General features: G+C 39.3%; 1 protein-coding gene across 1 annotated transcript in view; it reads left to right on the top strand.

Moving 5' to 3' along the window:
- The first annotated feature begins 7,397 nt into the window (after positions 1 to 7,397).
- SPATA16 (spermatogenesis associated 16) overlaps positions 7,398 to 17,222 on the top strand; it is an 81,431-nt gene continuing 71,606 nt past the window's right edge. Inside the window, 5 exon segments of the mRNA XM_062005291.1 lie at positions 7,398 to 7,428; positions 8,001 to 8,145; positions 9,429 to 9,474; positions 11,613 to 11,637; positions 11,640 to 12,235. Of these exon segments, the coding sequence (XP_061861275.1) occupies positions 7,398 to 7,428; positions 8,001 to 8,145; positions 9,429 to 9,474; positions 11,613 to 11,637; positions 11,640 to 12,235 (843 nt within the window).

A 17,222-nucleotide genomic window follows, 5' to 3' on the forward strand; every position in this document is an offset into this window, starting at 1 on the left:
AAATGTTTGTCATGTGGCTTGCAGGCAGTTTTGGAGGAAAGTGTTGGACCTTTTGCTTCCTGTATCATGACATACAAAAGGTAACAGATATGAATTGCAGCAGCAAAGATAACACCTTGGAAGGTCTCTACTGATGGCAAAATTCACAACATATTTGCATACCACATGTAGCCATACCAAACACTTGAAGTTTTTCCTGGCAAAATCAGCTACATATAAGGAACTGATACACTTGTCTTTCAACCAGTCTAACACATTTCGTCACCTTATTACGAGTTAATATTCAGGTTGCAGTATCTTGCATCCATTGGAGCTTTACAGAATTTTCTCAGGAAGGTCATAAAATGAAACATTAGGGTAGTATAACTTAAAGGTTACAAAAGCACGGGCTACAGAATCAGCATTAGTCTGTGACAGCATTGGCTCCAGTCCCAGTGTAGTTTATAGGAAATAAAGGCAAGAACCAACCACAGATTTAATAAAATGAACAAAAACATGTTGGAATCAACTGCTGGACAGGACTTTTTTGTTGTTTTTTCAGTGGCTCTCAGCTGCTACTGGATTTCCCTTGGCTGTCACTGCTCTTACAGATTTGTGTTGCTGCATATAAGCACGTCAAAGACCAGGTTTGCTCGCATGACCTGAATGGGAAATTTGTACCTATAGAACTTGAGCCATGTACCTTGCTATTCATCAAGGGAAGAGAGAAAAAATTTCCTCCTGTTCTTGTAGCACTTCAAGGTCAAAATTCATATTGACAAAAATAATACAGCAGAGGTAATAAACATTCACAGAGATTAAAATAATTGCCCAAAAGGGAATTTCTTCACTGGAAAATGAAGACACCAAGATAAAAGAAGAAATTAAAACCAGAAACCATACTAAGAAACTAAAAGCTGTCAAAGAACTGCCTTGAATGTTAATCTGAGCTATTTCAGCAAGTCCTTTCTCACCACCTTTTCTTTCCTGCTAACTTTTATGTTACAGCTCTATTGCTGTACAAAGTTGCTGAATTGAAGTTCTGCCTGTCAGGAGCCCTCATCTGTGTGTGCCTTAGCTCTCCGTTGTTAGTGGATTTGCTTCAGCTGCCACTATTAAACTGCTGCATGTCAAATTACAAAGCAATTAGGATGAAAACCGTAGTTGTAATATATAGGCTAACAAACCTGCTGAAACCCTAACTCTAAATTTTCTAGGTTTATAATGATGACTTTGGAAAGCATTAAGATATCATTTAATTAATATAATCCCCAAATTACTGACATGCTTCACCTGGTATCACCTGAGTTCTTTATCTTTCTGCTTTTCTCTTTTTGCTTCTTCCCAAGCTTTTTTTTTTTTTTTGCCTAGGAATATTTAAAGTTCATTACTCCACACTGTGAGAAATGGAATAAGCATAACTTGAGTACTTGCTTAAGCAGCAAGCTAGATAAACCATCCAAATGCTTTATCATATATTCTGACCCCAGGATTTTGCCTCATTCTATCTAGCATTACTGCAGAAATACCATATCTCGGGTGAAATCACTTCCAGGTATATCATTAATACAAGGTAGCTCTCATGGTGGTATGAAGAAGAGGAGCCTAGAGGATGGGTCAATGATAGCTGCCACCATTGTACTCTGAATCAGAAACTGAAGAGGGACTGAGGCACAGCTACAGCTAACTCAGTATCTCTGCTTAACATCTCCGCATCCCAGTGGGACCCATAATATTTAATTACACATCTAATGGGAAATTCAGCCTCACCCTGTGAGTTATTGTTCTTCCTCCATTTCTCTTACATTGTAGAAGCACAGCACTTCACAGAACTGGTCTTGCCATGAAAATTAATTAGTTTATGCCCGAACAGGGCTTTCAACATAGAGATCATTTGGTATGACAAAGTAGTATTAGATAACAAACTAAGTTATTCGATTGAATTATGGAGCCATAAGAAAATTATTGTCTCTTATTTTTAATCAAGCAGACTCCAAGCTAGATTAGCCCCTGATGATAATGCTTTGGCTATTTGAACAGGTTTTACTGCCACTAGAAAAGTTTCTCCCTCTTTTTGTTCCTGCACGCCCTACAATTTTCACTATTACTTGATAAAGCCAGCTCTAGGTTTAAAGTTAGCCCTTACCTTCAGTGAACAGTAATTGTTAAGAGAACTTGTTGAAGGCAAATAGAAAACCATCTTACTTGTTTTAGGTTTTTTATAAACATCCTCTTTAACCATCACTCACAGCATGGACACCTGAGTCTAGAATCAGCTCTGAAAGTATGAAAGAATTAAGCAAGAGTGCATGGCATCAGAAAAACCTCAGGTTATAGATGTGCACATGATTTCACATGCATGAATGCTTCAGTGCCCTCCCACCAGTTATCAGACTCTTCATTAGCCTCCATAACCCAAGCAGAAGAATTTCAGTACTGCCTTTAAGGGTCACTGGAGCAGAAGCTTCAATACAAATTGGACTGCGGGGGTCATAGAAATTCTGTAGCTAACTCAGCAAAAGAGAACTTGGTTTTGTTTCTTGAGGTATAGAGATACTTTTGCATGGTCTTCTTTGCAAAGATAAATTTCTGATCAGAGAGACCTGTTTGTAGTCAAAAGGTCCACCACCTTCCATCTTTCCAGACTTGCTAAAACCTTTTAGGCAGAGCGGCATTAATTTATACCAGTAGAAGATCTGGACTAGGTCTTTAAGATTTTGCATTTAGGCTGTAGTCTCCATAGAGCATCCTTATTGTGAGAACAGCAGGAGGGACTTGCCAGCACCTGCTGTTTGCTCCCTTGTTCCCTCACCCTGCATTGTACTCCACTGTTTTTTCACACTTTTTCTTCTGTTTATTACTCTTACATTGGAAATCAGATACAACAGTCATAAAGAACAATAGCACCAAAGAAATGAAAGACACAACAATAAAAGACAAGAAAAAGGAATTCTAGTAATGACATCTATCGGGGGAGATTCTCCCTACGGGGAAGTGAAGCAATATGGAAGGACATTGAGAAGGCAGATAGCCCCTCAGTCCACTAAAATTCACTTTGCATCTTGATAAAATGGCCTTTTAAAACTTTTTCTTAGTTTCTAAGAGCCCTACTTGCTGACTTCCTTTTCTTCTTTTTCCCCATTCTGATGCTTTCCTTTTCTCTCTTTTGGTCAGCTTTGATTTGGGAAGTATTTTGAGTTATTACTAGAGAAGAGAATTAGGCACATAAAGAAACAATCTGGATTTTTTTACTAAGTGTTCAACAACATTAGTGACCTAGGAAGCTTTAGCACTGATTTGCCAAGTTTCAGTACAACCCAGTTTAGTACAACGCAGCTTAATTCTAGTCACACAGCGTAACCAAACAGAAGTATGGCCACCAAAGCAGTCTTTGCTCAAATGGATGGTCCTAGTTCAGAGCTTGGATATGCAACTAACATTTTACCATATAAAACATCACAAGAGGTAGTGGTGGAGTTTTCCATCCAGTGAACAGAAACATCAGCAGCTAAAATGGAAGCTCTGATCTAACACATCTCTTTTTAATTAACACAAGCTAATGAGAAGAACTGAGGGGATTTTAAGGGGACATTCCTCCTGGGGTGATGATCAGCTGTTTGGTATAGCTAGAGCAAGAAAAGGTTCTGTATCCTCAGCCACATCTCTCATGCTATGTGTTTCATCTAAGTGCCACACAAGGTGTGAGGCACCTTCTTTGCTGTGGATCTGACAGCTGTTATGTTTTGTGTGCTGCACAATAGGCAATGGAAGTCTTTATAGGTCTGCTAACATCTCCTTTAGGTTTGGACTTTCCTAGCTACTGGTCCCATAGGAACGTGATTATTTTGCAAAGTGAAAGAGAGCTCTCTCAGTACTGTGAGCTCACATTGAATTCTTGCCTCATCCTGGAGGCAGGGCTGCCCAGAGCAGTTCTGAAATGCAGACCTCCTAATAGCATGTTGGCAGATCTAATCAAGCCCACAGCACAGTCTGCAGCAACCCTCCTAAACCAAACTTTACCCCTCTGCACTTGCTCTTTACAAGTACTCAGCTCCCACCATTTCAAAGCAATCTTTTCAGAAAATCAATAGTTCTTCATCTCCTTCGGAATGGCAGCAAGTAGGACACTTGGACGTTTGCTTTGTAATCGCTTCAAAAATTGCTTTCCTGTCTTCCCAACAGAATTAGGAAATATGGTAGCACAAAAAAAAAACCAACCCACAACAGACTACAACCCTCAAGCTTTTTCAGCTCATCATCTCAGTTGTAGGACCAATCTTTGTGGTCCTTTTCATTTAGGGATTACCGTAATCTCACTGGTCTGTTTATACCTTAGACACACACCCCCCTCCTTGTTCCTCACACAGAGGAATTATTTCTTCTCATGACTCCACTTCTCAGGAGCTTGCTGTAGAAACTTTTACCAGTTTAAGTTTTCTGTTGTCTCTGTCTCTTTCCTCTCGGTAGCCCTTTAGCTATGAAAATGAACTGCTCTGCTCCTGCAGTGCTGAGCTGCAGAGTCCAACCGAGGAAGGCTGCCCAAGCTCCACAGCCCCATCACACACAGCCTTGACCTTTTTTTCCTAATTGACAACACGGGGCTTTGTGCTAATAAGATGACATCACTACACAGAGCTGAAATGCTTTCCCTGCTGTCTCTTTTGTCTCTCAGTATTTTTCTCCCACACTTTTAGAGGAAGTGTTTCATTTGGAGGGAGTGTAAGCAAGACAGTTACGCAGTGACTAAAAAACATATGCAGAAAACATCCTCAGTTTCTCTGTCTTCATTCTTCCGTAGTCACATTGGTTACTAACTGCAGATCCTGAAGCCTCACTATGTACTGAATCTTTCTTTTCTCTCTTCCAGGTTGTGATGACTCATGCTTCTTTTCTGTATTTGCTTTGCCTTATTGTACTGTCCTGAGATATGCTGCTGAAAAGATTCTGGTTCCTCCTTGACTTTGAATGATAATTGTAGTTGTTAGCCCACTGTCCTTATGCAGCTCTAATCAAGAAGATCCTTGTGCATCTCTACAGCAATTAATAGTAATTGAATATTTTAAAATAATACTTTAAAGAGTACACAAAGGGGAAGAAGGCCCAAAGACATGGACAACATAAAGAACTTTGTTTTAGCTGTCTCACCCATTTCACCGAGTGCTATAACGTTTTAAGGTACTGCCTTAAAGCTCAAGAAAATTGCCTTAATGCTGGTCATAGATTTGCAGTTACGTGCCAAAGCATGCAGTCTTGGCTAAGCCAACAAACAGATAAATACATCTGATGACCTTTTGCTAGAGATGACAGAAAGCAGACATCTCCCACTTCTGCCAATCCCACTCTCTTTTCCCCTCTCCCATGGCTGACATTGGGTACTCCTAGCTCATGGTGTATATTTCCAGTCTGCTTCAGTGTCTAATGAAATGGATTAGCTCAGATCCCAGGTACTTCCAGGAATCTGTTCAACCTAAACGGTTTTAACTTGCACAGAAATGGACTAGGAGCTGCAGCAGTAGAAGAGAAGGGTACTATTGACCAGCTGGGAAAAGCAGCCTCTTAAATCACACAAGCTAGCTCCACAGCACTATGGCTGCTTATATCTTTACTTCAAAAAAGGCAAGCAGGAAAGAGAAGAGAGCAAAGACAGAGTGAAGGAAAAGAAAGATTCAGAGGGGTGAGGAAGCAGATCCCATTAGTATTTATGACCATCCCAAGTTGTTTGGAATAGGGATTTATCAATTTTCATTTTTTGCCCAATCAATGCTGAACTATTTCATAGGACTCTTGGATTCCTAGACCCATGACAGTGATCTTCATGCTATCTTTTCTTTCCTGCCATTAAGCACTGTTCAAGAAGGGATTGGCAACCACATTATTAAGATACACTGTGAAAATTTATCTTGATTATTTTAATTGTATTTCCTATTTCTTTTTTCACATTACCCTTAAAGACATGTAAGTATTTTAACCAGGATTTCTGACGTTCTCTTTGTCATATCTGCCTTCAACTTTAGTTAACTTCCTCAAGTTAACTAAAGTAGTAGAAAGAATTGAAGTTGTGTTACTTTAAACAACTGTAAGCCTAAGCTTACTGTCTTTGCATAAGGGTACATAGTGAACTAGCTATCTGATAGCTGTGAATCGTAATTATTAACACAGTTCAATATTTCTTACGTCTATAGCCAAATGAGATTAGTGCTTTGTTGTACTCAGCACCACATAAACAATTAATATGTGAGTTTCAGCCTCAAAGAGCAATTAGGGTAATATAGTTAAATCCCTGTGAACTACTAGGAAAAAAACCCACACGATTACCCTTGCCAAATTTCAGCCCAGAGCCCAATTTATTATTATGATTTTTATAAACAGATTGGATACACTGAGTGAAAATAGTGTTTAGAGTGGAAATGCTGACAAAACCTTTACTGCAGCAATGTGGACAATGCGGCTGTAATAATGGCAAGTGTGCCCTTATCACAGCAAGAAAAATGTAAGGAGTCCTGGTTTTGCACTGAATGAGCCATTACTTATGTCTATCACAAAGAAATAAGAGTGCTGAACAAAAAAAGATACATTAAGGGTTTTTTTTTCCCCAGAAGAAAACTAAAAATAAAAAAGATCAGATGTGACTCAGGCTTTCAAACAATAAAAATAGCAAGATGAAAGAACTAGGTTGCTTCATTGCCTAAAGAAATGGCTAGAATCTTAAAAAGTCTGAAACCTGATTGTGAGAGACTCACTTTATGGGCTGCTAAGAAGGTGCTGACCTTCGTCATCAATAGATTGTCTGAGCCTTTGTGGTATTCAGCAGTAAAGGAAGTGCTTAAAAAGTCATCCCGCTGAAAGATGGACTGGAAAAATCTCCAGTTCAGATCTCATAGCATAGCTGTTGTCGGTGCACGTGCTCATTCAGAAAGTCTGTCTGTAAATCTAATACAGATAAATCTTACTTCATTTTTAAGTGATAAAACTGGAGCATCCTCACCTTAGAGATGGATCAGGATATCTGGAATTCAATATAAGTAAAATTATTACAGAGGAGGCTAGCTAATGACCTATCTGTTGTGGGGCTTTGGAAGTGTTTTGTTATAGTACTATATTTCTCTGTATCAGAGGACACTGAAGGAGTGGAACACCACTTATAGATATACCAGTGGTAAAAATTTCTTATACTTGTTCCATAGTTTTGGATGCAGTTTTGTCTGCTCCAGCATTCACACTGAAATGAACTGTAGCAGATGACTGTCCTGTGATTTCAAATAGCTTTCTGGGGGAAAAAGACTATTTTAGATGAAAGAGTTTGCTTCCTATAACTTCCTGGAAAAGTCCCATCACTGTCTAAGTAGGATATTAATATGGCAGTTGTCATTGTATGTATCTTCTAGCAGGGTGAGTTAGCCTGGGTGACATATCAGGCTATGATAGGAGTGTATGGTTGCCAGTACGCAGGTGAGCTCACTGAAAGACAGAGCAGGGGTATCAGTGCAAAAAATACATGTGTGTTCCACGTGTGCATGTGTCATGCTCTGGCTGAAAAATGTTGTGACATTATCTTCTATAAACCATGCAGCATTGTATATTCATGGCAAACAGCACAAAATACAGATGGACCACTCATGACTGGGACAGCAGATGAGGTACAGCCAGACCATCCTGAACGAGGCAGCTTGTACCTTATGCTGCAGAGGAAGTGAAAACAAAACAGTGACAACTGAAATCTTTGCCAGTTCTGATCAGAGAGGGGGTAAGGAGAATTGTTGCTGTCTCCAGACCTGATGCCTGACTTGTCTCCTAGTTTTAGCAAGGTGTTTATGGGGGGTGTTCAGTGCCATAACGTGGCTCCACTTGGACTGATGTAGAATGATCAGCGTAAGGAACCTGCTTTAGAGTAAAATGTCATCAAGTCCCCTCTCTGCATTCTAGCTGCTGTACCGTTACCCTAGACCTCTAAACCATGCAAGGTTATGATCCAGCAGGCCAACACTGGGGACTCCCTTCTGGAATTTTTTCTTCCTCTGTAGACTGCCATAAGAGTCAACGAGGATCCTCAGAAACAATGACTTGTGCTGTCTACCAAAAGACTTTTAGCAAAATTGGAAAACAGACATTTTTTATGGAGCACAGCCCCACAGAATTACGTTCCAAAGAGCTGTTAACAGCAATGTAGTAGGCAGCTTAATGCTCTCTGAGAACTATTAGAAGAAAATCTTCTGGCCTGTCAATCCACTTAAATCAATGTTGAATGTAGTCCAGTGGTTCTGCCTTGCTATATGTAGATTGAGGAAGATTGCAGTGCAGTCTTTGGTGTTTAGAAAGGTTTTACATCACAACTGTAAGGGCAAAAGCTTTTTTAGTTGAAATCAAAGTTTAAATTCTGAAGAAAAAAGTGCTCAAAGAACTGGCAAGGAATTAAACATCTAGGTGCCAGCTGAAGTGCCAGTGTGATTTATCAGCAGGTTCTTTTCTAATCTGATGAGAGATAATAGAAGATGTTGAAAGCAGAATCAAACTAGATACAGTACAAAAAGCATAAGTAATAGGGTTCGTAAGATCATGCACATAAGGAAGTTTACATTATCCAGTAGGCAGGCCACTCTCCCCAAGAAGGTTTTGGTGGATATATTGGGAAATAACAGACAAAACCAGAACATTTTAAAAGATGAAGAATCTTATGTTCCTTTTGCATTTATCGTTTCCTTCATGCAAGCCTCACCATTTAAAGAGATGTTGTTTCCTTAGCAATAGACCCCAAAAAAATACTTGTCTGCAATAGCTGGTAGTGCCATGGACAGACATCTCTTAGCAAAGATTAACCCTTAAATATGCCGAAAGCTGAACTTGCTTATGACAGATCAGGAAGATCGTTTCTGAGAGCTCACAAATACAGAGCAGTTTCCTTCTAACTATAGAGCTAAATTGTCTATCTATATTCCTCTTCACAGTGATTCATTAGAAGCATTTTACGGTAAAGGCTTCCAAAATAAAAACCAGACATTTTAACCAAAGTCTCAGGAAAATACTTAACTGTCAGAGATAATGATTTTTCTAAAAGCTTTTCCCTGGAAGATTTGGTTTTTTTATCGAGGCAGTGATTAAAGTGAGCCTGCCTGAGTTACAACGTGCTTCCATTGCACAACACAACGTTAATCAGCTTGAAGACCGAAAAATACAATAGGAGCAATATAAACCCACTTGATACAGCAAAAGCTCATTTTGGGTGCTGGTCCACCAGAGAACTGTCCATATTGGTCTGTATTTCAGAGTTTGTGCTCTGCTTTTATTCCATGGTAAATTATTTTAAAATCCTTAAGGACAGTCTCATAGCAAACAGTCTGCTCCAGCCAATTTCACATTCACACTGATATCAGCCTCCCATCAGATATAGGGCTGTGTCTTTGTTAGCTTTCTGGTGAGAAGAGATCCACTAGTTCTCTTTGAAGACTCCTCAGTGCCGAGGGTTGCTCAGAGGAAAAATTCTGCAAACTTGTATCTGATGTATACACTTAAACCTCATTTTTCCAGAGTTCTGTAGCACCTTCAGTGAGCAGCCCAGTGAAGAGGCTGTGCAGGTCCTGTGTTTCCCCCTCCACAACATGATATAGGCGTACACTGCGGGGCCAGGTGGAGGTCCATTACAGGTCCCATACATGACAGTTATGTTGGCATGGCAGGGAACCAAGTTCATCAGGTCCATCTCCCCTCGGCTGGTGCTGAGGCTGGCTGGAGTATCTCTGCTCCACTGCACAGTGAAGATAAATCATCATTTCCTAAATTACCTAGTGCTGAAGCCAGCACTGAAAAACACAGCTTCTAATCTTTAGGCTATGCTATAGTTTGTTTTAAAAAGGAATTGAATGTCTTACAAACAGGTAAAATTGCTGCCAGATGCAAGTACATTAGCCTTTTCCAGCTGCTTTACTGCTGCCATTCAAAATAGCTTGCTATAAATATGATTCCTTTGAGCTCTATACTGACAAGTGCAGAGCACTATCTGGGAAGGGCCAGTGGTTTTCCATCCCCATTGAACTCAGTAGGAGCTGTGATTGCTCAGCACATTGCTGAAAAAAAAGTCTGCTGAAATTACCTTAAATCACACAATTATCCCCTCACCTCTCACTCCTCTTGCAGTCATGGAAAGAGGAATAAGTTTCTCCACAGGCAGTTTTGCTACAACAAAGTTTTCATTGTGGAGATTATGCACAAATGTCAAAATCAACAAGTTCCCCGCTTCAGGACTGGTGACAGGCCTGGCTAGTCTGGCTTAGCCAGGGGAGGGGGAAGATTGGAAACTCTGTTTATATTTAAATTAATTATCAGCTGCTTGTATAGCCTCAAATGCTGGAGCCTCTATCCTTTACCCCTTTCTGTAAGTTTCTGTCTGTTGCCTAATGCCCATTGCCCCAAACAGTAAAAGTTCACTGTACCACAGCATCCAGGACACGTTCCAGCAGCATCAGCAGCATAGTGCACACAGTAAGGCCCTCAATAAACCTCAGCAAGTTACTCATTGTTTAAAATTTGTTTCTGACTGAACAGAAATGCCTTTATTAGGTATCTTTGTACAATCTGTACCTGTAGTTAAGTACATTAAACTGGTGCTAAACGGATAGACATCTGTTAAAGTAGCATGAGGTTAAAGGCTAAGTGCCTATGCTTAACAAACCATTCTGAGAGATGGTCATCATTAAAGCTATTTACAATTAAACTTTTCATAACTGATGGAAAAACTTTCAAAAAATAACCCCTGCCTTCCACCTTTTCATCACTCTGAAGCCAGCAGGGGCAGATGAAAATCAACATTGCCTTTGAATCTGAGCACAATAATGAGTGTACAGTGCAAATCACAGAATCAATCACAGAATCATAGGGGTTGGAAAGGACCTCTAAAGATCATCTAGTCCAACCTCCCTGCTAAAGCAGGTGCACCTAATCAAGTCACCTTTCCTTTTGTACAGGAACTAGTGTTGAGAGGCTTATGAACTTAATTCTGCACCTTGTTGTACCAATTTAAATCCACTACTCGTTCTCTGAACTGAGAGGCTGTTCACTCCTGGGGAAGGGTTGCTTCTTTGTACCAACACTCATGTATTTTACAGATGGTTCTGTAAGAAATGGTTTTGAAACCCAAACCTGTATCTGAATTTTGCTCAAATGCAGCTGAAGCTGAGACCACACTTACAGCTTGTGTCCATCTGGAATACATCCACTCTGATTTTTGAACACCCCACTCTCACCCCAGTCACTGGGCTTACTATCTCTCCATCTGGCCACAGGGATTTTTTTGCACTCCATAAAAATGTCAAGTGAGAATCAGTCAAAGTGTTTGAGTTGTTTTTATTTTGGTTAAAAGACAGATTTTTCCCTTCTTGTTGAAGATGTAACTAATGTACAATGGCATTACTTGCATAAACAAACATCCATTATTGAGAGATATAAAAAATATTTAAGATGCCTTCAACTTTTACACAGGAAAGACAAAGCAATTACAGCAAGTCTGATATTCTATGTACTAAATATTGAAGAGTATTCTTTCATAGTGGTGCCTACAATATGCCTAGTGGTTAAAGCATTTGCATGCTTTTTTGGTCTTTGCAACGTTTGAGTATTCCTAACTTTTCTACATTTTCTCCTAGGACTCTTTCTTTGCTCAAGTTATACCATAGAAAGCAACGTTGCCTTCCAAAAAGATTTCATAAACATGTATGGCAAGAAAACCCCTTGGAAAAAGTCTAGTAGAAAGAGGAAGTCAAACGTAGCAGCAAGCAAATTGAGTGATACTCCAGATGCACTGCAAGAAGTCGAAAACCACTTTGGGAATGGAGAAGCAGAAAGTAAATTAAAGACAACAAAAATGGCAGAGATTAAAAAAAATAATTTAGACAGAGCAAGCTGTAAACAGAAACTACAAAACGATGAAGAACTAGCTGTGAAAGAAGAAACGGCATCAGCAACTGGCAATGGATTAATCCCAACAGCTCTGTCTCTCCTTTCTCAGCAAAACCTAATGGATTTAGAAGAAGAATTGGTCTATGTCAATGAGGAGAACATTTTCTTAGAGTTTGATGAGACTATACTGTCTTCAAGCACACATTCAGCATGTTGCGATCCTGAAAATGCAGGTGCTTTGATGACACTTGATGACCGTGCATCCCCCATTGTTGACAAACAGCTCCAGCTGATCCTCCAGGAAGCTAGCACTTGTTACAGACAGGAAAAATATCAAGCAGCAGTAGAGAAGCTCTCAGCAGCACTGGAGGTATGGGGTTAAAGAAGTACAATCACCATAGCAAAGTAAATGAAAGCCTATCATTTTATTGACTGGGTATAATAATACCGAAGTGAACAAGGAGAACCAACCTGGAATGCGTGTGGTTTAATAAGAACCCTGAGATATAATTTCACATCTAATCCGAAAGTTAAGAGCTATAAATAAATCATAGGAGTAGGGCCCTGGACTGAACCAAAAAATCTCAGGTGATTTTGCATTCTGAGTCTTCAACTGTATTTATGTACAGCTGAATTTTAAATTCCATAGAGTGAAAAAAGAGCAGGTCCTGTTTTCAGTCCCAGCTCCATCAGGGAAAAGTGATAGATCAATAAGCAGGGGAGTTCCCACTCTAACCCCAGCTGTCCATGTGCTACCAGGTGAAACACTTAATTCTTAAACAAAAGGCCTATTTTGGTCATTTCTTTCCTCCTGCAGCATTTCCATCATGCACTCTGTTCCCTTTTTTTTCCTCTAAAGCCAGAAGATGGCCACTGATTCTGTGTAGAAGTCCTTTTCTTTCTGCATGAGAAAGGGCTGGTCCAGTAGTGAGCAACCCATTCTGGGCACAGATGGCTTTCTCTTCAACAGCTGTCTAAAAAGCTGGGGCTTTTTGGAAAGAAAGAATTCTTGCCTGTGTAAGATAATAAAGAAATAGTATGACCTTGGCTGTGATCTTTGAAACTAATATAGGATGTTCACGATTCTGCCATTAAGTACTCAAACTTGAGCTGTCTTAAATGGATCTATTCTTCAACAAGTAGTTATTTCTATGTTTTCAAAAGCAGAGCCCTGTCCTATTCCCTCCCAAAAGGAAATATCTAAAAACCTTTGACTTTTTAAAAATCTTAGCCAGCTTTGAATTTTATCAGTGTAATTAATGTGAGATAAAAAGAGTAAAAGAGGGAGTTTCCAACGCTCTGGCAAGGTTGCAATTGCTTTGACAGGGAGAGAGAAGAGAAAGGAGGCATAGGAAACCCCAGCAGGTATGTCATGGTTGCATCCACCAGCCTCCTGTTTCCTGGAAGCCAGAGCTAGCAGCATTTACAGTAAAAACTGATTGTTCGAAGTTGTATCATTATTCCCAGATTTCTCTAGTGCTGCTAATCTCAGTTAATTATATTGAAAATCCCCTGTATTATGACCATGTAATTCATAATGTGCCAGCAGAAGTCATGGTTCATAATAATCACATAATGGGCAAGGACTTAGACGTAATCAGATTTTCGTTACCCTGTCGTGTTTCCATAATGCTGCTATAAAACCAACATAATCACAAAAAAAGCACCAGATACTTAAACATTTTTATCAGATTTATGTACAGTATCTTTCTCTCTTTTAAACAACGTAAGATAACAAAAATTGGATTACAATTGCTGGGAACAGACTATGATAAACTGTTTGCTTGTGTGCAGAATGAAATTTAATAATGGCATCAAGCCTCTCAATTTTTGGTAATGTTAAACCTGTTAAACAGTAGCACTCTACAGCTAAAGGCTGCTTTCAAAGAGGTAGCATTAGAGCATTTTGAAAACAGAATCTCCAAGAGTATAGCTGTCTTATAAACCATGAAAGATGCCCTATATCCTCACAATTAACCCAGCTGCTAACATTTACTGTGCAGATGAGGGCTTGACTTTTTCCATGATACACGATGCAAAAAACTGTTCTTAGTAGCTATAAGGATTTTAAAGGGCAGTGTCTGCTTCTCAAAATAATGTCTTTTAAAAAGACACTTTCAGTTTTGTATGGTTGGTGATTAGAATAGAGGACTTGCGAGCTGGACTCATGTTTTATCTCCACTCTGACCCCAATCACTTTAGCTACACACTTGACATTCTGAAAAGGAACTAAGACCAACTATACTTGTTTCAGCCCTGCACTATCAAACTTAATTCAAAAGCATTTATAAAACATTAGAAGTTTGTGGCTGGCAATCAAATATCATACTCCTATTTTCTTTTTACAATAGTGAAGGCATTTTATTTTAAAATAGTAAATGCTATAGGAGTGAGTAAAATTGGCAAGTTTCATCCTTTTTAGGCTTTTTTCCCCCTGCATGCAGAAATAAGCTGTGATGGGGACAAAAACACGTTGTCACTTGACAGGAAAGAGTATTTTGCTCTTCCTAAAAGGAAATGGAAAGGATAGCTAATAGACATCCCAGTGAACCAATAAGTAGAGATTAAAGAATTCCTTCCTGAGATTGTGGACAGATTGATTGGGAAATCACAGAATTGTTGGGCTGAGACTTCTCAGCAGTCTCTTAATCCAGCTCTCCTCAGAAGCAAAAGCAGAGTATCCCTGAAAGACACTTCTGTACTGTTTCTAAAAATCTCCAGTAAGAAAGGTTGTCATCTCTATTAGCAAGCTGACTGAAAGTTTTTCTACAGCTTCCATGATGTGAAAGAACATACAATTTTTGGTATCCTTATTTGACATGAAGAACAATTAACCACTCTATTCCCTCTGTACTTGCAACCTCTTAGCATATTTCTTTTCAGTCTTCTCCAAACTAAGGAAATTCTGTTATCTTCATATTCCCTCCCAGGTTGTGTTTTGTAAATTGTTTTTCTTTGCATCATCTCCACTTTGTCTATTTGTTCACACACAGACAAATTGGAGATGATGCAGAGGAAACTGGAAAACTTGAGCTGCTGAGATTAAAACTGTGGTTGTTTTGCCCGTTGCTTTCCGAAAAAATTAAAATCCCTCTGCATTTCATGCGTGTGAAGAGACGTGTGACATGTCACAAGCTGAAAGGTCAGGAAATCCAAAAGTTATAGTATCTGGTGCAAAACGTTTACAGTTTTCAGATTTAAGGAAATAAAGGCTTTAATCTAACACTACAACATTTTGAGTTAGACAACCTGAACCAGAAAAGCATGTGCATGATGTTAAAAAGGAAAGTTATTAGTCAGAAAGGAAAATTGAAAGTCTCATATAATTTAAAGACTTTATATTGGATAGCATGCTGCTGACATTGAGAAGGCAGTGTTATCAGGAGAAGAATTGGTGGCTTCTCACTATTTCTGCACTATTTAGCTGTCATTAAATTAATCAGGAGGGACTTAGCATTAGTCAGCTGCGTTACAGTTGGCCTGGGAGAGGAAAAAATAATGCTTCCTTGGAGAACTCTCACCATTAGAGCTTAAGAATTAAATACATTCCTTTTTTAGTGAGGAAAATAGCTGCAGAAATTGGAGCAATTGCCTTCTCTTCTATCTCCTAGCTCAATAATCCAGTATATTATATATACTACGTTGAGAAACATACTAAATTTCTCAAAATTTTTGGCATCCATCTGTTGGAACGTAGGGAAATAGGACTTGAACATCTGGACTGGGTTATGAAGGGTATGAGAAAACACTCTTTAGCTTAAAACCTCAGTGGAAACCATATACATATATCTGTAAAAATCTCTAGCCAATTATTAACAGCTTAGCTACAAAATAACATTAAACCTTTATGAGGATCGAAAGATCTTGTCTCAAACTAATCTGCTACTATCAGATAGCGTAAAAGTCTTCAGAAACATCAGGCTGTTTAAAATCTGCACACATTTACATTTCAGACCCTGTTGTTCTGAAAATAATCTTTCCCTGTGATTAAAAAATAAATGAGAAAGGTTCACGACTGCTGTGCGCAGAAAGAAGTGCACAGTATCTCTGCACACAGCTTTCAGCCTAGAGTATCTCAGAGACATGAAATTCATCCCACATGTGAGGTGAAGGCCTCAAACAGCGTCTGATTAATTCACCAGAGTGCTGTTGTGGTGCCTTCCACAAGCTGGAATATCTCCATTTTCCACAGATGGCTGTTTCAGGCACTGTTCCTATGGCAAGGACATAAACATTAGTGCCATCTTTTTTTTCTCTCTCTTTTTGCACACCTTGAGTTTTTAGATTAACCTTTCCTGTGGCTCATTGCCTTATGATTCACTGCTTGCAGAGAAGGCTTTGCCAAGACTACACATCCTCTTCCAGACAACTATATGTGCAAATAGATAATATTTTCAAAACATCTGTCTTGTGGTCATCATTACACACCAATGTAGAGTTATGTAGGATGATTCAGCCAAGCCTTCCATCAGTTTCATAACAGGAGAAACAACAACAACAAAAAAAGAATATTTCCTATATAAATACCAATGTGAAAAAAAGGTTCTTCTGAAGTAGACTATCAACTGGTATAGCACATTAGAAAAGCACAAGCAGCTTTCTGAGAGGCATTGCTGCAAGGGCAGTCCTGGGAGCACTATAGGATTAGGGTCTTGGAATATGTGCCCTGTTGTGACCATTTGATCAGTGCTAGCTGCTGCAGGAAGACCTAGACAAGGCCACAATTCTGCCCAGTCTTACTCCCCCAGTATTGGCTCTTTCTGCAGGTGGGTCTTGGGGTCTGGGAAGCCATCATATAACATTGTGTAATCCCTTGCTTTACAGAGCACGGAGATTGGGATTCCTGTTCATCCCCTAGAATGAAAGGGGTAGAAAGTGGGACTTAAGAGTTCTCACTATCCACTCCCAGTCAAAAGCAGCTGTGCAAGGACTAGATGCAGTTTAACACTAACTTTATGGAGCTAAAAAGAAAAAGAAATCAAAGGCATAAGTTACCTATCCTTGTCATCAGCACGGGTCCTCTGGAAGCTTCCTGGGAATATACTAGATCTTGGATAGAGAAAAATTAAAGATGACAGTCACTCATCCCCTAAAGCCTGAGTATGAGATGCTGACGTCACACTCTAGAACTGTTCTCTTAATCTCTAATAACAAAGTAGTTTTCTAAATACAGCCTACTCATTTAGCTTGCTTTAAAAAAAAAAACAACACACACAAAAATGAATCTACTACATCTACACACCAAAAATATCCCAACCTCCAAACAAACAAAAAAGGCTGTGATAATCAGCAGTTTTTCTCTCCCTATAGTCCCATCACCATATTTTTAGGCTGCCAAGCCATTGATTTTTTTTTTT

The sequence above is a fragment of the Colius striatus genome, chromosome 12, assembly GCF_028858725.1.
Source record: "Colius striatus isolate bColStr4 chromosome 12, bColStr4.1.hap1, whole genome shotgun sequence".
Taxonomy (NCBI): domain Eukaryota; kingdom Metazoa; phylum Chordata; class Aves; order Coliiformes; family Coliidae; genus Colius; species Colius striatus.